At 36.5% G+C, this 27,694-nt stretch overlaps 1 protein-coding gene across 1 annotated transcript in view; it reads left to right on the top strand.

The window, feature by feature from the left end:
• The first annotated feature begins 11,357 nt into the window (after positions 1-11,357).
• The window catches only part of TERT (telomerase reverse transcriptase), a 33,789-nt gene continuing 17,452 nt past the window's right edge, over positions 11,358-27,694 (top strand). Inside the window, exons 1-10 of the mRNA XM_051969806.1 lie at positions 11,358-13,686; positions 13,722-13,845; positions 15,293-17,216; positions 17,592-17,787; positions 19,378-19,567; positions 20,402-20,584; positions 21,731-21,892; positions 23,240-23,335; positions 24,875-24,960; positions 26,080-26,193. Coding sequence (XP_051825766.1) covers positions 13,565-13,686; positions 13,722-13,845; positions 15,293-17,216; positions 17,592-17,787; positions 19,378-19,567; positions 20,402-20,584; positions 21,731-21,892; positions 23,240-23,335; positions 24,875-24,960; positions 26,080-26,193 — 3,197 coding nt within the window. The 5' untranslated portion in view covers positions 11,358-13,564. The remainder of the gene's footprint in view (positions 13,687-13,721; positions 13,846-15,292; positions 17,217-17,591; positions 17,788-19,377; positions 19,568-20,401; positions 20,585-21,730; positions 21,893-23,239; positions 23,336-24,874; positions 24,961-26,079; positions 26,194-27,694) is intronic.

Raw genomic sequence — 27,694 nt, 5'->3', positions numbered from 1 at the left:
TGAATTTAGGCTTTTTGACTCCAGGCATGGCACTCTTACTACTGCTCCATCTAGTAGTCCCCAAACATTTATAATACTGGACAATATAATAAATATTTATTAGATTCTACTGCATGTCAGGCACTGTGCCAAGAACAAAAATGTTCTACTTACTTTGTTTCTATGTCTCTTACTAAATTCCTTTGTTTCTATTTTTTTCAGATATTTGTAGATTATTATTATTTTACTTAGCTGAAGTTGTGGATTTATCGTTAATTTGATTCTACTTTCTTCACTCAACTCTACTTAATATTTTCCCCACATTCCTCTGAATTTTTCAAATCTGTTATTTTTTTGTGCTATAATAATCTCCCATGATGTAACAAATTTGGTACAGTCATTCCCTGATTGCTTGATACAAGAGTTGTTCCTAAATTTTTACTCTCAAAAATAATGCTACTATTAATATTTTTACCCAGACCTATATTCCAAAGAGATCTTAAAGGAGGGAAAGAGACCTATGTGTGCAAAAATGTCTGTGGCAGCTCTTTTTGTAATGGCAAGAAACTGGAAACTGAGTGGATGCCCATCAGCTGGAAAATGGCTAAATAAGTAAGGTATATGAATGTTATGGAATATTATTGTTCTATAAGAAATGATCAGGAGTATGATTTCAGAAAAGTCTGGAGAGACTTACATGAACTGATGCTGAGTGAAATGAGCAGAACCAGAAGATACATGGCAACAAGAAGACTATATGGTGATCAATTCTGATGAACATGACTCTTTCCAACAATGAGATGATTGATACCAGTTCCAATGATCTTGTGATGAAGAAAGCCTTCTAGAGAAGAGAGAGGACTGTAGTAACTAAATGTGTATCACAACATAACATTCTCACTCTTTTTGTTGTTCTTCACTTGCATTTTATTTTCTTACTCATTTACTTTGTTTTTTTTTTATCTGATTTTTCTTGTGCAGCAAGAGAATGATATAAATGTTTATACATATTAGATTTAACATATATTTTAACATGTTTAACATATATTGGATTGCTTGCCATCTAGGAGAGGGGGTGGGGGGAAGGAGGGGAAAATAGGAAACACAAGGCTATTCAAGGGTCAATATTGTCAAATTTTTCGTGCATGTTTTGAAAATAAAAAGCTTTAAAAATTAAAAAACAAATTTAAAAAAATGTGGCCAGAACTATTAATATAGCGATATAGATAGATAGATATACCCAGATTAAGTCATTTTTTTCCTATTCTAGCCCCATCCTTATGGCATAATCCTAGTAGTGGTATCATTGAGTCAAAGGGTATGACCATTTGTAACTCTTTCTGTTCTCATATAACTCTGAAAACTACCACAATTCCTAGCTCTATCCACAGTATAATAGCATCTCTCTCCACAGACCTGCCAACAGTGACTTTAATCATTTTAATTATATTTGAGAATTTAGTGGGCATAAAGCATTATTAAAAGATTAGCCTTTAATTTTTAGAAAATTTGAACAATTTTCAAGTGGCTATAGATAATTTGTGTTAGGTTAATTTGTGTTGGTTCAATTTTTTTTTTTTTTAGTCACCTGTTGGGTAAGTGTTGGAGAACTGTCTGAATTATCCTCAGCTATCTATTTCATCTTATTTAGAAACAACAAGATCTCTCTATTGCAATATATTAAACAGTGTAGAAAGTATTTTTTGAACCATCAGAGCATCATTTTCTTAGAATATTGTCATTTTAGTATGAAGTTCATATCAGTCTTCCTTTTATAGCTATTGGTTTTGTGAAGGAAGGGCAGCTAGGTGGTAGAGTAGATAAGTTGCCAGATGGCAGAGTGGATAAAGTACTAAGCCTGGAGTCAAGAAGAAACATCGTGAATTCAAATCTGACCTCAGACACTTACTACACATGTGATCCTGAGCAAATCACTTAACCCAGTTTACCTCCGTTTTCTCATCTATAAAATGAGCTGGAGAAGGAAGTGGTAAACTACTTCAAGAAAATCCTAAATGGAGTCACAAAGAGTGGGAAATGAATAAATAACAACACTAACAAGTTTTTGAAAATAGATTTTACACTAAATTCTGGGAAAGAGTTTTTTTGGAGAGTAAGTCTATCTACTGGCAATTTTGAAGAAAATATTTTATTACCAATAAATCAACTAAATATACCTGTATATGACTTTCTGCTTTCTATCTGATTTGCACTTATTTATTGAATTTAATTCTTGTTTTCATGGTAAAATATTTAATCTTTATGTTTTCATAATCCCTTTGTGGATAGAATGCAAATCTATTAAAAAAAAAAAAACACCCATTTTGTGAAAGAGAGCCAAACCATCTGCCAGTAGAAATAAGTAATTCTCAAATACAATCCTTAAAACTAGGCTTTATACAGTGCAGCTCACAAAATGTGGCTTAAAAAAACCTAATCCTGACTATTTACAATACTGTGGCAGTTGAGAAATGTTGAATATGATGAATGTGAAAGACCTATATGTCTAGCTGGAAGCAGATGAGCAAAGACCTATTTATATGCTGTCCTCCAGAATAAGGGAGAAAAAAAAAGCAGTCATTCACAAGAGTTTAAACATCATAAAAGGTTAGCATTTCCATGTCTAACCAAAAAATGTTTATTGACTGACTGACTAACTGAATAACCATGGAATCAGGAGGCCTAACCAATACAATGGTAGGCTTGGGAGCAGAAAGATTCTTTTTTTTTTTTCTTAAATTCAAATTTGGCCTCAGGTACTTTCTAGCTTTGTGACATGGAGCAAATCACTTAATGATGTTTGGCTATCATGTGTAAAATAAGCTAGAGTAGGAAATGGCAAACTACTCCAGTATCTTTGCCAAGAAGACCCCAAATAGGGTCACAAAGAATGGGACATGGCTGAGCAACAAAATAAAAATTTAAGCATTAAAGTATTAATTCAGAAAACACAACAAAAATCACCTACAGTCAATCATTTCAGTCTATTTCCTTTCTTTTCACTTCTATTGCAGCCATATTAATTGTAACCCTACCATATTAACCTATCTTTGATGACATTATTCCTCTATTCAAAAATCCTCAGTGCTTCCCCAGTGTCAACTGAAAGAAGTTTAAGTTCTGAATCCTGGTATTCAAAGCCCTGCTATACTTTGGCTATAATTTCTCTCTCCATCCTTATCATGTACTTGTTTTCTTCATGCACTCTCAATTTCAGCCTTCACAAAGTTGTCTCTGATCCCCCAAGACAGAAGGGAATACTACTTTTTCAGATTTCTCACACAACTTTTTCTGGACATCTTATTAGCATTTATCAAACCCCCCTCTACTCCCCTTTCTACATAATGAATAGCAAAATTTTTGCCATCAGAGTTTATACTGTGTCCTTTTTATACTCAGAATTTAACATAGTGCATTTCACATAGTGGAGTCCTTAATAAATGTTTGCTAAATTGAACTAGACATCCAAATTGTTTTGTTCATTTTGGGATTTGGGGAATTTAAGTCAAAATTATATAAGATTCCTTTAAAGATGGAATTGTGAGATAATTTTGCTTAACAACATTTTTCAGTGATTAAAAAGAAGTTATACCTATCCCCAAAGTTATTCCCACTTTCATGTGGAAGTCTAGCATAGACTACAAATGTAAGAGAAATTATCAGTATAGAAGGTGAGGGAATTAGCATTTATATGGAACTTACTATGTGCCAGATATTGTGATAACCATTTTAGATTGAGAGTTCTCGAACTAGGGTCTATGAAATTAAAAAAAAAAGTTTTTTTGACAATTATATTTCAATATAATTGATTTTCTTTGTAATCTTTATTTTATGCATTTAAAAACATTATTCTTTTTTAAACATGGTGACAATGTTACATCCAATATATGCATATATATTTATACAATTATCTTGCTGCACAAGAAAAATCAAATCAAAAAGAAAAAATGAGAAAGAAAATAAAATGCAAGCAAACAATAACAAAAAGAGTGAGAATGTTATGTTGTGAGCCACACTTTTTTCTCACAGTCCTATCTCTGGGTGTAGATGGCTTTCTTCATCACAACATTGGAACTGGTCTCAATTATCTCATTGCTGAAAAGAGCCATGTCCATCAGATTTGATCATCATATAATCTTGTTGCCATGTACAATGATCTTCTGGTTCTGTTCATTTCACTTAACATCAGTTCATATAAGTGTCTCCAGGCTTCTCCGAAATCCTCCTGCTGATCATTTCTTATAGAGCAATAATATTCCATAACATTCATATACCATAACTTATTCAGCTATTTTCCAACTGATGGGCATCCTCTCAGTTTCCAGTTTCTAGCCACTACAAAGAGGGCTGCCACAAACATTTTTGTACATGTGGGTCCCTTTCCCTCCTTTAAGATCTCTTTGGGATAGAGGCCTGGTAAAAATACTGTTGGGTAAAAGGTATGCACAGTTTGATAACTTTTTGAGCATGGTTCCAAATTGCTCTCCAGAATGGTTGGATTTGTTCACAGTTCCACCAACAATGAATCACATCTCCTCCAATATTTGTCATTATTTTTTCCTGTCATCTTAGGCAATCTGACAGGTGTGTAGTGGTACCTCAGAGTTGTCTTAATTTTCATTTCTCTGATCAATAATGATTTAGAGCACCTTTTCATATGACTAGAAATGGTTTTAATTTCTTCATCTGAAAATTGTCTGTTCATATTCTTTGACCATTTATCAATTGGAGAACGGCTTGAATTCTTATAAATTTGAGTCAATTCTCTATATATTTTAGAAATGAGGCCTTATCAGGACCTTTGAAAATAAAAATGTTTTCCTAGTTTATTGCTTCCCTTTTAATCTTGTCTGCATTAATTTTGTTTGTTCAAAAACTTTTAAACTTAATATAATCAAAATTATCTATTGTTTAATAATGAATTCCATTTCTTCTTTGGCCACTAATTCCTTTCTTCTTCACACATCTGAGAGATAAACTATCCTTTGTTCTTCTGATTTGCTTATAATATCACTCTTTATGTGAACCATTTATCATGAACCATTTCGACCTTATCTTGGTATATGGTGTTAGGTGTGGGTTAATGCCTAGTTACTGCTGTACTAGTTTTCAATTTTCCCAGCAGTTAAAAACATTATTCTTAGAAAGAGATCATAGATTTCATTAGTCTGCTTAAAAAGTCCACACACACACACACACACACACACACACACACACACACACACAAAGTTTAAGAATCTCTATGCTAGGTAATGAGGTAAAAATTCTCCTGTTTGTAGATAATAATCATAATAATAAAACCTAACACACAGCTAATAAGTGTCTGAGGCTAAATTTGAACTCAAGTCTTCCTAGTTCCAGGTCTAGCAGTTCATGCACCCCACCACCCTACTACCTAACTACTACTGATGAGGTTTGAATCATTTTCCCCCAAAGTCCAAGAGAGAGAATAAGAGAGTTTTGGGCTTCCCTCATCACTACCATGACAATGTGCTTATTATAACAAGTACAAGAACACAACAGAGTCTCCTAAATGAAATCCAGAATCATTCACAAGAGTTGTTTAACTATCCATAGAGAATAAAAATAATGGATATTTTCTGGCCTGAAACAAATGGTTGGATCTACAACCCATAGCAAGAGTTCATCAGTACATATGTATTTTAGGCAAGAAAAAGCTTTCACTGAAGGGGAAAAGGGGAGTGGAAAGGAGGAAGTGAACCTTCTCATCAGAAATAGCTCAAAGAGGAAATAAGATACATACTCAATATGGGAATAGAAATCTATCTCACCCCACAGAAAAAGTAGGAGGGGAATGGGATAAGGGAAGGGGGAAAGATGATAGAAGAAAGGGAATATTGGGAGAGGGAGTGGTCAGAAGCAAAACACTTGTGAAGAGGTTAAGGGTTAAAAGAGAGAAAGAATTGAATAAAAGGGGATGGAGGGGAATACAATTAGCAAGAGTAATTATGAAAAAAAATTGAAGCAAATTTCTCTGATGAAGACCTCTTTTCTCAAACTTATAGGGAGCTCAGTCAAATTTATAAAAAATTTTAAAAAGAGCCATTTCTCAATTGATAATTGAACAAAAGGTATGGCCTACACCCAAAGGGCTATAAAATCATGCATACCCTTTGACCAAACAGTACCACTACTAGGCATGCATCCCAAAAAAGATTTTTTTAATGGAAAAGGAATACAAAAATACAAAAAAATATTTATAGCAGTTCTTTTCTCAGGGCAAAGAATTGAAAATTGAAGGGATGCCTATCATTCGGGATATAGTTAAATAAATTAGGGTATGTGATTGTAATGGAATACTATTGCTCTAAAAGAAAAACTTGGAAACTTCTCCATGAGCTCATGCAAAGTGAAATGTCAGATGATCAGATGTGAATAACTTTGTTAATCTCAGGTATTCAAAGATCCAAGACTACTCTGAAGAGCTTATTATGAAAAAATATTATCCATATCCAGAGAAGGACCTGATTGTGTCTGATACAAATTGAAGCATGGTTGTTATTATTTTTTTTTTTTTTACTTTATTTTTTTCTTGAGGGCTTTTTCTGGGGGGAGATCTGTGTTCTCTTTAGCAACATGACTTCTGGAAATGTTTGGCTAATTTCACATGTGCCTTCTCAATGGGAAGGGGGAAGTGAGGAACAGGGAGAATCTGGAACTCAAAAGTTTTTTTAAAAATGAATGTTAAAAAATTGTTTTACATGTAACTGGGGAAAATAAAATGTTAGCTTAAAATTTTAAAAATACATACATATCTTAGACAATTACTGTGAATGGATGATGTGAATTGAGCCCAGAAATACATAGAAGAAATTATTTGGATTGCTTTGGGGCAACTACACAACACTTTTAACCACCCCAAGCTTCTTCTTATAACAATGAATCTTTTTAAATAAACATGGTTTTTTCAGTTATGCTGTAGGATTGTGTGCTAAACATACATAACATTATTTAAAAGTTGGGTCATTCAAAAGATAGTGGAAAAGTATAGGATGACCATGAGTAGGCTATAACAATTACCCATGAAAAAAAGCAGTGTAGGAAAATCATAAGAGAGAGTTGAACAAATAAGGAAACACCTAAAGAAAAAGAAGGAATAGTAGATTAGAAAAAGACAAAAAGCCAGTGGAGCCAGCTTCCACCTTTTGGCACTAACTGAAACATGGCTTTTTCCTTGAAGACACCACATTGCTTGCCACTCTCTTCAATGTTCCTTCTTTCACTCTAACTCAGGACCAGAATGATTATTTTCCATGCCACAACATTTTTCTGATTACATTAAGCACAAGAATACAGCAGAATTTCCTAAACAAAATCCAGTATCATTCACAAGAATTCACTTTATCCATAGAGAAAAAAAAATCATTTGCCAAACTTTTTTTCTTTGAAGCTAACATCATCCAGTTCTATCATCTTGTCCAGATCCTTCCTTCAGTGTACTCCTTTACCTTCTTCCACTTTTGATTCTTCCATGACTTCAGCCCTAGCTCAGAATTTTCCTTACCAACCCAATCCTTGGTAGCTCCTATATTAATGTTCAAGACCTTTCTAACAAATTTGTGGCTCATATGATTAGCTTCTTCAACTCCCATAAACTCTATCATGAATACCCAAAAAGGTACTCAGTCCGAGAACTTATCATCACCAGAAAGTCTCCTTCTCCAACTGGGATCCAGAACTTTGAAACTCCATTTAGCACCTTCTTTAATCAATTCTGTCTTTCTTTCTCTCACATTGGTTCATTCCCCTTGAAACTTTTTTTTACCTTCATAATGACATGTGGTCCCCGTATTCTTTCTTATTTTCTCAACATGATGAAGTTTAGGTTTTGGGGTTCCCTTTTATTAGGGAACCAAATGATGAGGTCTAGATTTAGGGAACCAAAATGAGATTAGAGTTTCTAGTGATCAAGGAGTTACATGATAAGGTCAAGTGGCAGGTTTGGGGTTCAGGGAACCAAATGGAGAGGTTTGTGTTATGGGCCAGAACTTGAAACAAGGTACTAAGTGGAATTGAGGAGACAATGGCTAAATCTAGTTTAGCATTGATTTAATCCCACAACAAATAATGGTTTTCTAGTGATATAATGATTGGTTTATACTCAGTGTACAGCCTATAAGCTAAGAGTCTCAGCCAGGATTTATTCGGAGAGAAGGCAAAGAATTGGCAGCAGGAGCTTAAGCTCTCAGAACCAAGGGGAGAAATTCAATTGATCTTCGATCTTCCTGGTGGCTGGCCTGGACTCCTGCACTTCCCCCACTAAGACCAAGGCCAGATTAAAAGGCTCTCCAGAAAGCTGCCCAGCCCCAATAATAAAGGATCTGGACTACAAGAAAGCTAACTGGGCTCCAGGAAAGGAGGCAAGAGATAATAAAGGATTTGGATTTTAACACCTGGCTACTCTTGTGGTGATTACTGAACTGAAAGGAAGGCTGCTCCCAGAGACCTCTAGGAAACCAACCAAGAAAGAGAACATTACAGATTTGGCTTTCCTACATCCCCTTCGGATTCAGCACAAGGGTAGGGAGTTTTAGGGAACCGTCTTTTGGCAGTGCAGAGATTCTCTGTAAAGGAATTTACAAACCTGAAAACCTAGATTAATAAAAGCGGTTTATTATAGGGATTGGGAAGTAAGGTTAGAAATCCTGACAGAGAGGCATAAAGTTTTATTAGGGAAATAGGTGAGGATAAAGAGAGGGTGACACTGGAAAAGAATATTATTCCAGTGGGCAGAGGCTTCCTTGGCATAGCATGGCATGTTTAGAACCTCTGCAAAGAGAGGATTTTAGATTGGCTCTTTTATAACAGGAGTTTTGGCTACAAGCTGGGTTTCAGCTTGAGCTGAATTTGAATAGAATTGAATGAGTTTCTTTAATTGAATAGGGTTGGAATTCTTTTAGCTCAGGACTGAACCAACCCCACCTAGATAACAGAATGAAGCTGTTTATCTTGTTTCCTCTCTGGTGGGGTCCCTCACTGAGGCAAGAGTTGAAGGAGATTTTCTCCTTCAAGGAGTTTTAGTTCAGGGTCCCTTCTTCAAGCACATCATTCCTACTCTTGCTTATTGGCTTTACTTTTACTTCTCTTTATAATATTGACCCTACAGTTAGACATGACAACAAGGTACTGCCTTTCAATCATCCTCTTGCCCACTTGTCCTTCATTCTTCCTTTACTGCTAATCTTTAACCATGACTTAAAAATCACAGAATCACAGAATTACCAAATTTGAGAGGTACAAAGGGCTTCAGTAGCCATCTAGCCTAATCATACTTATGAAAAAGTTACCCATTACAACATCTCTAATAAATGGTCATCCTAGTTCTCTTTAAAGACTTTCAGCGGAAAGAACTTATTGTCTCCTCAGACTACACATTCCATTTGTTATTTATATCAATCTTAAATTGAGTTCTTTGCATCTTCTACTCCTCACTGTTCTTGTTTTTTTCCTGTAAGGCTAAATGGGATAAATGTGTTCTTGTACACAACAGCACTTCAAATACTTGAAGATAGTTGCTTTGATCCTCTTTCAGGCTCACCTTTCCTCCATTCATTCAATTTATCCTTATATGACATTGACTCAAAGCTTTTCCCCATCCTGGCTATCCTTTTCTGGACACTTATCAATGTCCTTTTAAAACTGGGGCACTCAGAACTGAACATAGTACATCAGATATGATTAGAAAAGGACAAAGTATTAGGACTATCACATTTTTATTCTTTTAAACCTTGAGTCTCTAATGCAACCCAAGATTGCTTTAGCTTTTTTGAATGACCTATCACACTGTTGACTCATACTGAACTTCCATCCACTAAAAGCTTCAGGCAAGCTGCTGTTTAACAATTTTCCCTTTATCTTCTATTTGTGAAATCTGCTCCCTCAATTATAAGACTTATACATGTTATCTCTTTTGAATTTCACCTCATTAGATTCATACTAATGTTCTAGATTATCAAGTTCTTTTTGGATCCTGACTCCATCATGCAATGTGTTAGCTGTTGCTCTGGACTTGGTATCATATGTAGATCTGAAAAGGATTCTATTTCCAACTTATCCATATACTAATAAAAATCTTAGCACATAGTTAAGCACAAATCTTTGGAGCACTCTAGTGGGGACCTACTTCCAAAGTTGACACTGAATCATTAACGAAAACTCTTTTGAGTCTGGCTGTTTAATCAGTCCCTCTAATTATATTATTATCTAAATATCAAATAGCCCTTGCAGCAACATTCTCAGAAACCAGTTTAAGATTTATTGGGAAATACTTAACAAAATAAACAAAAATACAATAGGAAATATGTAGTTTTCTTTTTTCTTTCTTTTTTTTTTTTTTTTTTTTTGGCAGACACTGGTACAGGCAGTGAGAAAATATATTGTTATATGCCAGTAGTTCAATCTATAGCTTTCTAAATCAATATGTGGGCAGGGATCCTTATGCATAGTTTGGTAACTCCTCTTTTATTTGAATTTGACACCACTGATTTGGCCTTCATTTCTTTTTTTTTTTTGTTCCTGGCAACAATAGCATAAAATATTCTCAACTACCTGGCTAAAATCCAGATAAAGTCTATCTGTAGCATTTCCAAGATATCCTAATTTAGTAGAAAAAAAGGACTTTTGATTTTTGTTTTGACTTGTTCTTAAGGAAACAATATTGACTCTTTGTGATCATCTCTTTCTTTGCTAGATATTCATTTGGGTCAAGAAAATAATCTCTCTATGTATCATATGAGGGAGGAATAGTCAGATAGTAGGTCAGATAGTAGGTCTTTAAAAAAAAAAGATCTGAGAGTTTTAGTCTACTCTACTGTGGTCAGATGTTATTGTATATCTATTATTGTCAAAGAATAGTGTGTTCAGTTTAGGAGCCCCCAATTTAGAAAGATCATGAACAAGCTAGAGAAAATCCAGAGAAAGGATGAACACAACAGTTGAAGGATTTGGAGATAACGCCATGTGAAATGAATAAAAGCAGTTAGAAGCCTGGAGAAGAGGGAGTGGGAGAGTGGGAGTGGGAGAGAAGGGAACAGGCTAATTGCCTTCAGATATTTGAAAGGTTTTCATTAGGAAGAGGATATGGACTTGTCTTGCTTAACCCCAAAAGACAAAGTTAGGAGCAATGATTAAAATTTAATTGGAACAACTTAAGCTCAACAGAAAAACCTTTTCAACAATGGAGGTGTCCAAAAATGAAATACAAATATTTGAAAGATGGTGAGTTCCATCACTTCAAACATAGGCTAGATAATAAATGAATAAACAAGTATTTGTATTATATATATATGTATATATGTGTATATATATATATTATACACCTATTATGTACCATTATACACCATAATATATTGTTATGTACTATTATGTATTCTATTAGGTCCTAAGAATACAAACTTTAAAATGAGACAGTCCCCAATCTCAAAGGGCTATATACTAATAGGCAGAGACAATATATGTAGGAAAAATTGCAGTCAGAAAAGTTTTGCTTTGGTCAGTCACAGGAAGCAAAATAGAACCATAATTAAGGAGGTCAAATTTCACAACTTTCTCACAATCTAGGGAATAATTAAATAACTAACTTAATTATTCTTCCTAGAATAAGAGGTGGAAAGGACTGGAAGATTGCTGTTGTAATAGGGCAAGTGAAAGATCGATGGGGTGGATGGATGTGACACAACCAGGGGCTGACTAGAGACAAGGTTAGATGAATTAATACTCCACATACTGGTAGTAACAGCTGAGGATGGAATTCCAAAGCTGAGTGGATTAAGTACTTTAAAATATCTAGAAATCTGTAGCAGGGAAGATAAGATGTCCAAAGTCAATAATGGCATTCAGGTAATGTGGATGTGATAGAATTCATGACCAACTGTTGGCTGACATCGAATACTTCTGAGGTACGCTCCATAAGTGAATTTCTGTAATTCTTATTCAAATTTTCTCCTAGGAAAACATGGAGAATTTCAGAATACTTATTTCATTTTAAGAATTCAACAAATGCTTCATATCTTGGTATTCAAGTCATTTTCCTGGGCATTCATTATTTCTTTCCATGTAATCTTTCCATTATATGTTACTTCAACAAATAGAATCAATGATCTTTTTGTTTTTTAAGATACTTAGTAAAGTGTTCTGCTACTGGTTAGTGTTCAGTAAATATTTAAATTTATTCCATTAGTTATCTCATTATCAACAAAGCTTCTCACTCTGGAAAGAGAGACAAGTTTTCCATAAAAAGGGCTTAAATTGGGATAGAATAGATAGGAGCAAAGAGAAGGAGGGCGTCATCTGGATTATTTCTGACCAGTTGTTGGTTCTCCTTAGAAGAGGATCAATGACATCATGAAGTGACGTTTTGACATCTAGGAGAATTAGATTTAAGTGAGGCAGAGTTGCAGAGTCATCAATCTCATTATCTTCCAGTCATCAAAATCCAGTATCAAGACAAGAGTCAAGATGACTAGAGATGGTCAGAGATGCAGTGGATGGATGACCTTGATTCTTTGATGCCCCACCAAGCTCTAAGCACCTGTTTCAGTCCTCCTCATGGACCTTGCAACAAATAGTTCTAATCCACTTCTTTTGCCCAGGGAAGTTTTCACGGGCATGGGATAAACACCACCCCCCAATTCACCAACTGGTTTGGCCCATCTGCCCAGGGTGTGGCCCCTGAGCGTGTTCAGGTTTCTTGGAGCCACCAGTGAGAGTTGTGAAAGACCCAGAAGATGCGGGAGCAGCCTCACACCAGGAAGGCTAGGGGTCCTTGAACATGCGTAGTAAATAATCAAAATGGAACTTTAGCCGCTTATCTTATGCTTATCACAAAATCTTTCCTAGTAGAAAGGAGGATGTAGCAGTGGGATTTTTTTTCCAAGTTTCAGATGGGCCTTAGAAGTTCCTTCCAAGGCTAAGAGTTTATGATTATTAAAAATTTCCAGTGTTTAGTTCGTTGAGTGCCAAAAATAATAATAAATGAGGAAAAAGGGAGGAAATTTTATTCCTCTCTACTGAATTAATAATTATCTTAGAGCGATCCAATTCTCCCTGAAAGTGCCGATGAGGGCGCAGCTAGGTGGCGCAGTGGAGAGCATTAGCTCCGAAGTCAGGAGGACCTGAGTTCAAATTTGATTTCAGACAGTTAACACTTCCTGGCTGTATGACCCTGGTCAAGTCACTTAACCCCAGTAACCTCACGGGAAAAAGAAAGTGCAAGTGAAAATTAACAATTTGGCATCCGAATCTTTCCTGCCGGTAGCCTTTTTCTAGAAGTTGTTCCCCTTTAAGAAGCCAGACTGCCTAAAGAGCCCCCTCCCCTTTTCCGCTTCCGCTTCCGTTCTGACCCCGCCAGGGGCTCGGTCTCTAGTGGTCGGAGTAGCTTCGGGTCGCGGAGCTTCCCTACTTTCTCCGCCCTTCCTCTGTTAGCTACCACTTCAGCTTCAGTCTCGGGTTCTACAGCTGCGTCCTGCGTTGCTACAGCAGCAGCAGCAGAAGGAGGCGGCGGCTGCTGCAGCAGTTGCAGCCGTAACACCCGCAGCTCGGGCCGCAGCGTCCACCCTCGCGGTCTATGGCATCTCGATCCCCGACCCCGCATTCCCTGCTGGCCTCCTCAGCCTTCCGTGGCGTGCGGGCTGTGCTGAGGAGCCGCTACCGCGATGTGCTGGGTCTGGCCGAGTTCGTGCAGCGCCTCGAGGACGAGGTTCGGAGTGCGCGGGGCCCGGGGACGGCCCAGACGTGCGGCTCCAACGCAGCGAGGACCCCGAGGTCTTCCATGTTTTTGTGTCCCAATGCGTGGTGTGCGTGCCTTGGGATGCTCGGCCCCTCCCCAGGCCTTTCACCTTTCAGCAGGTAGGAGGAGCCGTGGGGTGGGTGTGTCGGGCTTAAGCCTTCTGTGACCGGAAAAGTATTGGGATTATAGCTCGATGGTGCCGGGAATTCTCACTCACCCCGCCCCCCAAGACTGGGGCAAATCATTTCACAACTTGAGCTTCTCCATCACTATTTTTTAATTCCTAAATTATTTCCCATTCCAGTTCTCACAACAGCATCTCTCCTTAAACTCCACATCCCTCCACACAGCTCATCCTTTTTTTCCCAAACCCCCTCCTATTTCTGTTGAGTGTATTATTACTGTTCTAGGGTGTCAGATTTATAACTATATCCCCTCTTGGATCTTCCTCTACAAATGATTTTCTTTTATTTATTCATTTATTTAGGGGAGGGGCAAGGCAAAGTGATCTAGGTTACGGTGACTTGCCTAGGATCACACAGCTAATAAATGCTCCATGTGTCAAGTGTCTGAAGTCACATTTGAACTCGAGTCCTCAGGACTCCAGGGCCATTGCTCTGTCTACTGCAATACTTTAACTGCCCCTCATCACCAAAGTGATTTTCTATAAGCTAGGTTCTCACTGTGCCATTCCTCTACTCGATAAACTCCAGAAGGTCCCTAGTGCTTGCGCTGCTGTATTAGGGGGAAAATGTAAACTTATTTATTAAATTTCAAAGGTCCTTCACAATCTGGCCCCAGCCTCATTATGCATATAGTGTAGCTAGACATGCTTTCTCTCTGTTTTTCACACTAGCACTTCATTTTCCTTCTCTGAGACTTTGGATTTGGATATTAGGCCTGAAATGCTTTCTTATCTCACCTTTGTCTCATACTATCTCTTACTTCCTTTAAGTTGTGGTTCATGCAGCCTCTTGCCCCAGAAATCATTCCTGATTCTCCCAGCTGCTAATTAGTGAATTCCCTCCCAAACAACATTTTGTTTACCCCCTATCTATTTATTTTTATATTTAAATGCATAGATTGTCTTGCTCCCATAGAATGTAAGGGAAATGATTATGTGAGACCTTTGAGAACAATAGTTGTATTTTACTTTTCTTTGTATCCCCAGTATTGGCAACATGTTACCTTAAAATGATTGTTGATTGTCTTATATTTTCTGAAAACTTCCTCCAGGGGTGCATAGTTCCAGCTTTTTCTAGTTTGGTGCCCCATATGAGGGAATATCTTTATAAGTTTTTTTTTTTTTAAGGGAACAAAGTTATTTATTGTTACACAGCTTTGTGTTTGTTAAATAGTAATATATTTTGCTGTACAGAGGAGCAAATTTTTTATTTACAAGATGTTACTAAAATCATGGGAATAACTTTAAAATGTTGAACATATTTTTTCTCTCTGCTTTGAGTTACTTTGAGATAAATTTTAGCTCCAGGATAACTTTATGAATTTTATTTAGAAAGTTGGAGAAAACTGCCACCAATAATTTTGAATTTTTTCTTTTTTCAGTTGTCTTCCCAGAAGGAGGTGGTTGCTAGAATTGTCCAGAGGATTTGTGAAAAGAAAAAAAAGAATATTCTGGCTTTTGGTTATACCCTATTAGAGGAAAACAGAATGCCATTGCCAGTTATGTTTACGACAAATGTCTACAACTTCCATCCTAACACGATAACAGAAACAATTAGTGTTAGTGCTTTGTGGGATTTGCTTCTGAGCAGGATAGGAGATGATGTGATGATGTATATGTTAGAGCACTGTTCCATTTTCATGATGGTACCCCCAAGCTGCTCTTACCAGATCTCTGGGCTACCTATCTATGAACTCTGTTTAAAAGATTCTGATTTCCCATCTGGGTTCACACGGAGAAAATATCCAAAGCAGAAACCAGATGCTCCACATGATAATATCAAAAAGATTACCTTCCACAAAAAATCCTTGGTCAAATTAGATGTGAGGAAAGAGATGCTCAGATCCAAAGACAAGGCCTTAAAAGTTTCAGGTCAAAATCAGAAGAATGCAGAGGATCTGGTAGACAAACCTCTTCAAGATTCTTGTGGGACTGATCAGGGATCTAATGCTCACCAAGTAGAAAAACAAGACGGAATCCATTCAGTACATTCCATGACAGCTGTATTATCAAAAAGGCAAAGGGGAGATGAAGAGGAAAGTGAAATCTCAGCAAAGCGGCTAAAGAAAGAGGAGTACCTTCATGAAAAGAGAAAAGAGCTGGTCTTGGGACAGGGTTGTGATTTTCATGAGAATGAGTCTAATTCTAATAATGCTGAGAACGTGACCCAAAGATCAAAAGAAATCTCTTCAAGGCATTTCTCCAGTAAGAAATCTGCTCTTAAAGGAGATGGTGGTGAGGCAAAATGTTTCACAGAGACCAAGGATAGCCTCCCCCTTTTGGAAAATAACGATGAGGATTTAGCATGCTGTGATTCTTCCATTATCAAATCTACCTCTGAAGACAAAATAGAAGCCAAATCTTCAGAAGGTTTGGTTGGACGACCTAAACCAACTGATGCCATTTTCTCACGTGTTCTGTGTCCTGAGAAAGAACCACCAAAGAGACTGAGAAGTGCTTCTGGTTCCATTATATACATTAACAGGAAACGTTTCTTGTATTCTGGCCGTAACTTCCGAGAATGTTTGCCTGCATCATTTATGCTGAATCGTTTACACGATTCACTATCTGGGGGTCAAAGGCTAGTAGAAACTATCTTCTTAAACTGTCATCTCTTTGAGCTGAAAGGTGACCCACATCAGCAGAAGACCCTCTGGAAAAATAGACGACTCCCTAAACGTTATTGGCAGATGCGGCACTTGTTTAAGGAATTGATACAGAACCACCGAAAGTGTCCTTATTTCATGCTTCTAAAAAAGAACTGTCCCCTGAGATTTTCAGCAGCCAAGACAGATCCTGCTAACCAGCTAAAGACGCCACAGGCCATTGCTTCCAATCATTTAACCAAATCTGAGGAAATACAGCATCAGATCCAAGATGGAGGCCAGCAGCAGGAACAGATATCTGACGTTCCCCCGAGCTGTGAAAGTAGCATCATGAAGGAGCCTAGTTGCTTACTTACAGAGCAGACACCTGATAAAGAATCGGTCCTTTCCAGTAAAATGTCTAAAAAACCACCATCAGGATCAGACACAGTTAGGAAGGCAGTGTTCCCAGGCAAGGATGGTAGTGATGTCTTACAGCTCCTCAGTTGGCACAGCAGCCCTTGGCAGGTGTATGTGTTTCTGAGGGAGTGTCTTCACCGTTTGGTGCCCACTGAACTCTGGGGATCAAGTCACAACAAGTGCCGCTTCTTTAAGAATGTGAAGAAATTCCTCACTCTGGGAAAACATGACAAGTTTTCTCTTCGGGAGCTGATGTGGAAGATGCGAGTAAAGGATTGTGCTTGGCTTGCCCTGGCCAAAGGTACTAAGTCTTATCTAACTTGCATCTGGTTAGTGATGCAGCTAGGTAGTGAATTGATAGAGAGCTGGGCCTAGAGTTAGGAAGACTCTTTTTTTCAGATCCTGTCCTCAAATACCTAGTTTTGTAACTAGGGGAATCATTTAACCTCTCTTCTATCTGTTTCCTTGTCTATAAAATGGGACTAAGACTAGCACTTAGCTTACAGAGGTATACACCTGTTGAGGGCTGCTCTGCCAACTTGTTTATCAAATGGGATCATATTTAAGATATTTTTATTGTAAATTTCTAAGTGCTATATAAATGTTAAGCATCAAGATGTTAGTTAATGGACTCTGCAGACATAATATCGTTTTCTGACATTTTGATTTATTTCAGGGAATCATTTTGTTCCAGCCTCAGAACACCATTTACGTGAAGAGATCTTGGCCAAATTTGTATACTGGTTGATGGACACATATGTAGTTGAGTTGCTCAGGTCTTTTTTTTATGTAACTGAGACAATGTTCCAGAAGAATAGACTCTTTTTCTACCGGAAGTGTATTTGGAGCAAGCTGCAAAATATTGGCATCAGGTATTTATCTTTAGAGCAATATCTAAGCCATAGAGGGAAATGATGCTGATACAAGAAGAAAATGGATTTATGTCTTTAGTGTTCAAATATCACATATTTTGTGAAGTGCTGGTCCTGTACTTTTCCCAGGATGTGTGAAGAAATCTCAAATTTAGAGTTATGAAATTGAATGTTCTTTCTTGTCCAGTTTGTCTTGTCTGTTTTACTTATAGGTTACTTAGGGGTTGCACTAGAAGAAAAGGCATCTCTATGGCCTTCCGATCAGAATTAATCCAGGGATCTGGTTAATGAACATTTTTGGAGTAGACGTAGATTTCTATGGATTAGAGCAGGTTACCCACACTATTAACTTAAATAGAATAGCAAGCCAGAACCCAGTTGGTATATTCCATAACAATTCATTTAAAAGAAAAGCAAAGAAAAAGAGAAAGTTTTCTTATGAAGAAAAGAGAGGGGCATTCATTCACAAAAAGAGTAAAGGGATGATTTTGAGAATAGATCAATTATTCTACAGCATTATATATAATCATATGCCCTTATATCATTCTTTCTCCCTTTCTTCAAATAGAACATAGGACAAGGACTATTACATTCTTTATGTTTGCACATACAAGTGAATATTATAAATCTATTGTTGAATTGCCTTGAATGTTCTCCTTGTAAGTGTAGATCACTCCATAGGTGATACCTCTCCTTTGAAAGGATAGGATAGTCAAATTCCACCAATAAGTTCTTTCAAGAAACACTCAATATAGTGAATTTCAGTACAGCAGAAGACAGAAGAATCTCTTAGGTTTGGAGATCAGATCTTCTTTAGAGTTGGGTAATTTTCCAAACTGAATATTGAATACTTTTGTGAACATTTGGATTGTCATGATTCCAATGATCAATCAAATCAGTTTTCAACAAAATCAATTTCCAACTTTGATTGGACATTACTCCAAGTTAAGAGATGCGTATAATTGTTCAGAAGGCTAAGAAATATTTGCCTTGGTTCTTTTCACATTTCCTATTCAGCATCAATGCTTTTCCAGTTATTGGCCACAGGCTATCATTGGCCCATGAGAGCTCCTTCTTGAAGAAAATATCAATATTTGCAATTGGACAAAGCCTAGAATTTTTGTTTCTGGTGAAATTAATAATTTCCTCATAGAATTTAGTAAAAATCAGAATCTACATGTCTTAGCAAAAGAGGGGTCTTTTTCCTATTAACTTGGGAGAGAATTTCTTTTGTCTAGCAACTTAATATTTATTATTTGATGGGCTGCTAATGGAATAAATGATTATTAAGGAATAAATATTTACTGTTTTGTGGACTGCTAATGGAATGCATAGGGATATGATTATAATTCAGTTAGTATAATGAGTGGTGTGACCTTGGCAAGTCATTTAACCTCTGTCATAGTTTCCTCAACTGTAAAATGGAGATAATAATAGCACCTTATTTCCCAGAGTTCTTGTGAAGATCAATTGAAATAATATTTATAAATTATTTAGCACAAAAGAGGTCCTATAATAAATTCTGTTATTCTACTATTAACTGTTATCTTTATTATTATTACTGTTAATAACTTAATATTTGTGTTTTAGAAAACACTTTGATAAAGTACATCTTAGAACACTATCAGAAGAGGAGATAAAGAAAAATTTGGAAGCAAGATTTATCTGCCTGGCATCTAGACTTCGATTCATCCCCAAACCCAATGGACTTCGACCAATTGTAAATGTAGACAGCGTCATTGGAGCCAAAGTATCCAATAAGGGAACCAAAGATAAGAAAGTAATTATATTTCATATTCATAAATACATATGCACATATTTCATTTTTTCAAACTATATATGTGTACATATATAATATATGTATATGTACATACCCACATATATCTATTTTGTTTTTACATTGTTTAGCTTTCCCTCTCAGGTCTCAGAAAGCCATTCCTTGTAATAAATATATATTTTTTGAAGGGGGGAAATTTTTTTTAGAAATTAAGGCCAATCACATCAGAAAAAAATTTGACAATATATGCAATATTCTATAACTATGAACTCCAGCCTCTACAAAGAAGAGGGAAAGGTGTATTCTCATAACCCTTCTTTGGAGCCAAGCCTTGATCTTTATAATAAATTCTGATTATTGATATAGTTTGGAATGTTTTTGTTTTTGATTTGGTTAATTTTGTCAGTTGTTTTTCTAATGTTGAATTTTGTACTCTTGGTAAAAAGTAATTATACTCATGAGACTGATTTTAGAGAAAACTAATTTTTTCAGCATTTTATTTAAAATTTAAAAATAAATGTTTGTTAATGATGGTGATATATAGTTCTCTTTGCTTTATTTTTTTCTTTTTTTAGGTGTTAGAATTATATATTTCTCTTGTAAAAGAAATTGGGCAAAGTGCTTTTTCCATTTTTGAAAATATTTTTTATAGAAAGCTATTTTTTTTCTTTTAAAATTGGATAGAATTTTCCTTAAAATCCATAGAACTAGGTGTTTATTATTCCCTCTTTCCTCAACTCCATCCCTCCTCCTTGGGCTATATGTAGAGGATCATGGTGCCATTTGCACTGGATCATTTGGGATGTTTTTAATCCATTCTCTTTTTCCCCCCTTTAGATAAGGTGTTTTAATGGCCAGCTTAAAAACCTGTTCAGTGTTCTTAATTATGAACGGACTCTTCACCCTGAAGTCTTGGGTTCTTCTTTGTTTGGGATTGACGGTATTTATCAAGCTTGGCGGCAGTTTGTTCTCCGAGTGAAGCAATCCAAGGACAAAGTTTCCAACTTTTACTTTGTAAAGGTGAGACTTTCTAAGGGTCATTATGCTAGGAGTTGGGATATCAATTCTAAATTCAAATATTCCCTGCCTTCATTTCTGCTGGGGAAGACAACACATACTCATAAGTATATACAAAATAAATGCCAAGTAAATCTTTGAGGTGTAGGATATTAGCTCAAAGAATATCAGGAAAGATTTCCTATAGAAGTTATAACGCTATTTTGTTGTCGTTGAGGCAGTTGGAATTAAGTGAGTTGCTCTGGATCACCCACCTATTAAATGTCAAGGGTCTGAGACCACAGTTGAGCTCGGGTCTTTCTGATTCCAGGGCTGCTGCTGGATCCATTGTGCCACCTAACTGTCCCTATCATGCTATTGCAACTATTCCATCCAGAGAATTTAAATGAACTCTGACTTCAAGAAACTTTCACTCTAAGATGGACCATAGTGACACATATGTGTGAATAGAAAACTTAGATACATTTGAATACATATAGTGTGTAGTTTTAGACTTTAATAAGCTTAAAAGTGCACTAAGACTTCTGGGGTGCTGTGTGCACACACATGTGTGTAAAGTGTACACATAGTTGAGATCAACTGCAATATTTTATTCATGAGAAGAAATCAAAATCACAGCCTCTGAGTTAAGAACTCCTGTAAAAGAATTTCATTGTCTTTCAGAGAATCTTGGGTCCTTGCCTTTTAAATGATAGTCACTTTTTTTTGTTTTTGTTTTTTCTTTTTAGTATTTTATTTTTCCAATACATGCAAAGATAGGTTTTAACATTCACCTTTGCAAAACCTTGTATTCCAAATTTTTCTCCCTCTCTCCTTTCTACTTCCCTCCCTAAGATAGCAAGCAATTTGATATAGGTTAAACATGTGCAATTCTTCTAAGCTTAATTCCATATTGTCATGCTGCACAAAAAAGTCAGACACAAAAAAGCACAAAAGAGAAAAAAATGAAAAAGAAAACAACATAAAAAAAGGTGAAAATGTTATGCTTTAATCCACATACAGTCTCCATAGTTCTTTCTCTGGATGTAGATGGCTCCATCACAAGTATATTGAAATTGCCTTGAATCACCTCATTTTTGATAAGAGCCAAATCTATCACATTTGGTGTTCACTTTTGAAGATCTATAACCAATATTTGTTTCCATATAGGCTGATGTGACAGGCGCTTATGATACTATCCCCCATGACAAGCTCGTGGAAGTGATCTCCAGTATTATTAAGCCGGAGGAGAAGAAAATCTACTGTATCAGACGTTATGCTGTAGTCCAGAAGAATGCCCATGGAAACATCCAGAAATCCTTTAAAAGACACGTATGGCAAATATCTAGTGTCCTTAATCTGACATTCTGATCTTGTATTTGCTTAGACTTCTTTACTTTCAGAGGATATACAAACAGAATTTTCATTTACAGATATTATATGTAGAAATATTCTTGATTAGAAAGATAGCATGGCACAGTGGATAAATTGTGAGCTTAGAGTTGGGAAGAACTGGGTTCTAGTCCCACTTCTGATATGTACTAGCTGTGTGATTGTGGAAAAGTCAACATCATTCTCTGAACCTCAGTTTCTTCATCTGTATAGATAATATCTATAGTATCCATCTCCCTGGATTATTGTAGAAATTAAACGATAAGTACTGTTTGTACTATGCTTTCCTAATTTTAAGACATTACTTAATGCCAGTTACTTATATTATGCTTATGTGTGATTATGTTACTTATTAATATTATTACTATAGCTTTGTACTCTGCTTACACAAGACAAGAGGTTGTGGGCTATTTATTCAAGTCTATGATATAGTCTCTTGACAGTTTTAATCCCTTGTTTCAATTTTAGAAAAATCATAAATTGGAAGGGAACTAGAAACCATTCAATTGATTCTCATTTTACAGATGAAAAAGTTAAGACTCATAGAGACTTGCCCAAGTTTATACAACTAGTATAGGCAGCTAGTTGGCTAGGAATAGAGCACTGGGTGTGGAGTTGGGAAGACCTGAGTTCAAATCTATCCTCAGACACTTACTATCTGTGTGATACTGGATAAGTCACTTAACCATTTTTGCCCCAATTTCCTTGTCTATAAAATGAGCTGGAGAAAAAACTGCCAAACCACTTTGGTATCTTTGCTAAGAAGAGTGGGATATGAGTGAGCAGAAACAAAAATAACTAGCAAGTATCTAACTGAGTCAGGATCAGACGCAGGACTTCCTGATTCCAAGTATACCATTGTATCTACTAATTAGTAGTTCAAATAAAGAGAGTGAAAATAAAAAAGGAATAAATTTAAGTGGATCTAGTTATATTCAGTATTGTTGGAAATTTTAAAATGAGGTTCTTAATTTAGGAAATTAGTTCTTGATAAAGATAGAAATGAAGAAACTCTAGGGTATAGTTTCAGCAATGAATTTCTAGAATTCACGCCATGCTAAAGAGCATGTGATGCTCAATTAGGCACTCACATGTTTGACAAAACCTTACATGGATCTTTCTTTTTTTAAAGAAAATATTTTGGTTTTTATCATTTACATTTCTATTCTTTTGAATAAAGTTGCTATTGAGACTTTCAATGTAATGGACTTTGAATTTAGATTGTGGAACCCAAATGCTTCCAGTGTCAAGTTTAACCAAAACTGTTTTCTCCTTTGTTTATCATAGGTTTCCACTTACAAGGATGCCTTGCCTTATATGAATCAGTTTGTGGCACATTTGCAAGAAACCTCTTCCCTGCAGAATGCCATCGTGGTTGAACAGGTTATGCTTATTCAGTCCTATTCAGGAAATAATTGTTAATCAGCTAAGTGTTGGGGATACAGAGATGAATTAGTTAATAACTATTTATTAAACATTTTCTGTCGGCTAGTCATTGGTGATACAAAGACAGAAATTAAATAGTTTCTGCATTCAGGGGTATTAACATTGTAATGGGTAGGTGTATATTCCATTTGAATTCATTAAATGTTGAATGACATTCTTTGTGATTGGGAGTTATGCGAGATAAGACTAAAAAAGCAAGGAAGCTTTGAATGCCAATAAAAGTTTATATTTTATTTGATTAGCATTTGGGAAGGTTTTAGGTCAAGAAATGAAGCTTTACGAAATGAAAGCTTTAGGTCAAACTTGCATATTGGGAAGATTATGTTTAATGTTATTAAAGGATGATTTTGAGATTGGAGAGATAGGATTTAGGATAGGAAAGAGAGGTGAATTAGAATGATAATTGGGTCATAATCTTTATGTGGGTTATTGATGTATGAAGCTACTGTTACTGCTATTACTATTGCCACCACCATCACCTACTATTATTACTATCACCAACTACCACAACCATTTACTACTATTACTGCTATTATCACCAGCATCCACTACTACTATCACTGCTATCACCTATTACCACCATCTATTACTGCTACTATTATGTACTACCCTGATTACCAAGTGCATTAGACTACATTAGAGAAAGAAATAAGCATTTATATAGCACCTCCTTTGTGCCTGGCATTGTGCTAAGCCTTTTGCCAAATATCTCATTTCATAGGAAGGGGGACAGAATCCATCTCAGACATGCAGGGAGCAAATGAATGTTTTTTAAAATGGTGTATTAAAAAGTCCTTCCCTTTCATCCCAAGTATAGGAAGTTGAAAAGAAGGGGAGGGAAAGTAGACATTTAGCTCATCTCTTCACTCTCAAGTTGGGAGAGGACCTTAGCAGCTATGGAGAAAAGACTCTCCCATTTAGGACATGGCTGGTTCCCTCTCTCACTTTGAGGGGTGTTGGGGTGGAGGAAGCTGTAACTGACCTCAGCTGTCAGAGAACAGAGACCTAAAAGAAAAGCTTTAGGAATCTGCAGTACTGATTCTCCCACTTAGTGGGGATGGCCATAGAAGGGGAAAGCTGTGATCTGAGGTGACTAAAAAATGAGATGGAGAGCAGCTAGAAATGGAGGGCTTCCTGGTAGCTAGATCCTGGATGTCAAATCTATAAATGGTTCCTGGTGGAAGGGCTTTATCTTCCTGTCAAGACCAAATGCCAGGCACAAAGGAGATGCTATATATATATCTGAAATTCTCAACCTGAGTTACCTTGTATATGAGATGAGGAGAAAATATGTGTAAAAAATAATAGTACTGTCCTCTCTGGTTTTGTGCAGTTATAATTCTCAAAATGTAAAAAAAAAAACCTCACCAGCCCCAGTTGAGTCCCTGCTATGCCTGTGTGTAACTTTCCCTTGTTTTTTCTTAACTCCGTCTCTGATGCTAATTTGTTTACTTATGATTTTTTTTTTTTTTACAGAGCTGTTCCTTAAATGAGACCAGCATCAACCTCTTCACTTTCTTTCTGCATTTGATTCATAACAGCATCCTAAAGATCAAGAACAAGTAAGATGCAGTCAGACATTTTTGAGAGATCTGTCCTTTATCAGAGAAGCTTCATTCTGGCATCATCTCATTCAGACGGATGGCAGGGGAGGTCAGCCCACTACATTCCTCCGTACACCATTTCCCATGTTTATTTTCTCTGCTTTTTTCCTTGCCTCCCTTTCTTTTGAAGAGGCAGTAAGTGAAATACTGGACCTGGAATCAGAAAGACCAGAGTTCAAATCCTCCTTCTGATACTTAGCTAGTAGCTCTCTGGTCACTGGCAGATTACTTTATCTTTCCAAGCCTAGGTCATCTCCTCTTTAAAATGAGAAAGGGAAAGAAACAAGTATTTATTTAATTCAACTTGGTCCTAAGCACTGTACTAAGCTCTTTACAAATATTATCTCCTTTGATCCCCTTAACAATCCTGAGAAGCATTTGCTATCATTACCCCAGTTTTACAGGTGGATACTGTGGCAGACAGTTAAAGTAAAGTGACTTGTCCAGGGCCTCACAACAGATAGCAAGAGTTAACATTTATATAATGTGTTTTATTATAACCCTCCCAGGTAAGTGCTGTTGTTATCCCCATTTTATAGATAAGGAAACAGACAAACAGGTTCAGTGAAGAGGCAAAAGAAATAATATCATGATCACTAATCAGAGACATTCCAAACTGAAATGTCTTAAAACTACACTGCTTTGGCTCTTATGCATAAAGATGAATGTATCAGAGGGGGAGGCAGCAGAGTGAGGGCCACAGACCCTCTCCATAGGAAAAACTTCACTCTTTGCCACCTCTTGGCAAGGGGGAGGAGGGGAGGCTCACAGGAGAAGGGGGAGGTGAGCAGTCAAACTATCACCGCAGCCTCTTGGCCAGTGAAATCACTTCTCTCTCAACCAAGCAAGAATCCCCAGAGTTGAAGTTCTCTGACTGCTGGTCACGGCTCAGAACCCAGTGAGCAGCATTGGCAGCAAGCTCCCTTCTCTTGAATGTCTGGGATCCTCTCTTAAGTTCTCGTTGATAAGTAATATAACCCTTTTTTTTAGTTTCTAACAACAGCAACAATAATCATTATTAACAATAAAATTAGCTCGACTCTAAGTCTCAGTCTCTTTTTTTCTCCCTCTTTCTAGGTACTACGTCCAGTGCCAGGGAATTCCACAAGGCTCTATTTTGTCCACTCTGCTGTGTAGTTTATGCTACGGAAACATGGAGAACAAATTATTCCCTGGAATTCAGCAGGATGGGTAACATGTTATTTTATGTTTTTAAAAATAGTCATTTGAATTTAATAATAACTTAATCTGACATTTCTATAGTGTTTACTATATGTCAGGCACTACTAAGCACTTTACAAACATCCCACTTAAGTGTACAGTTAGTATCTCAGCCATGGGATAATGGAGAGAACAGAGGGAAATGAAGGGGTTAAGTGTCTTATCCAAGGCATCTTTGTAGATGCTAGATTTGAACTCTGGTCTTCCTAACTCTGAACCCAGTTCTCTAGAGCCATCTTGCTTTCTTGATCAAATGTATTATTGATATATTTATTATGTTCCTGTATCATATACAGTGCATTATTAATAATACCTTTTCCTTTTGTGAATTAATATAGGAATAAAAATGATGATAATAGTAATAGATTGCATCTATAGAGTATCCACTGTGCCCTGCACTATGATAAGCACTTTACAATTATTATTTCACTTGATCCTCATGACAACCTTGTGAAATAGGTGCTGTTCTCATCCTCATGTTACAATTGAGAAAACTCAGGAGGGGGAGGAAGTGGAGTGACTGGCCCATGGCCATATCCCACTGAGAAATCAGGACTTCCTGGCTCCAGCCCTCTAGCACCACCTGGAGCTTTAATTAAGTTTTAAATGTGAATCTTCAACTTAGTCACCAGGTTTGCTTCTGTAGATTATACCAGAGGGCTCTGATGAGAGAGCTAACATTGTATAGATAATAGATAGAGAGCCAACTCCACCAAAACAATAAGTTCTAAGTTCAGTTCCCACCTTTCAAGGGACACTAGAGCCATGACTTGGGGCCAGTCCCTTAACTTCTTAATTTCTTGGGTATCTAAGACTTGCCTATTGGTGGGCTGTGGTGGGACGTGACTTCCCTTACCTAGAAATCCCCTACATCTAAAAAAATCCCCCAACTTACCATATCCCTTATCCTTTTGACAAGAAAACCAAACAGTGAGTACATTTCATAATATAAAAAATGCCTTAAACATTTAAGTATGCTGTTCAAGTAAAATTTCAAAACAAACAAACAATGGTGAAGAAGTTAGTAAAATGCCAGTTTGCTAAGTTGGGGGAATAAGTTAAATCCACAATATTCCTTTCTATTTTCCTTAGGGATACCTAAGAAAGTAAAATCAGTAAAATCTTATTGATTTGAACTAATTGGAGGAATAACTGGTCTGAACTGCAAAAAGTCTAAATATTTGAAATAGTTTTATTACTTTTAAGGACATAGGATAACTCAGGCTGGGGTAATAAGATATTAACTTAGCAATCTGTATGGAACTTGGTTTTGTAAATAAATGAATACTTTATGATTAGTTGATTTTCATATGTTTGAGATAAGTTTATTACCTTAAATATTTCTACTGCAACTTTAATTATTTTCTAAGTTCACTTGCTTTAGTACAGCTTTTTGTTGAGATATAATGTAGCAACAAATTCAGCTCACTTTTTCCAAAAGACTCCGATTTCTCATTGAATGAATTGGAAT

The sequence above is a fragment of the Antechinus flavipes genome, chromosome 1 (genome assembly GCF_016432865.1).
Source record: "Antechinus flavipes isolate AdamAnt ecotype Samford, QLD, Australia chromosome 1, AdamAnt_v2, whole genome shotgun sequence".
NCBI classification, from domain to species: domain Eukaryota; kingdom Metazoa; phylum Chordata; class Mammalia; order Dasyuromorphia; family Dasyuridae; genus Antechinus; species Antechinus flavipes.
Note: the sequence above shows the minus strand (reverse complement) of the source record. Positions and strands in the feature narration are given on the sequence as shown.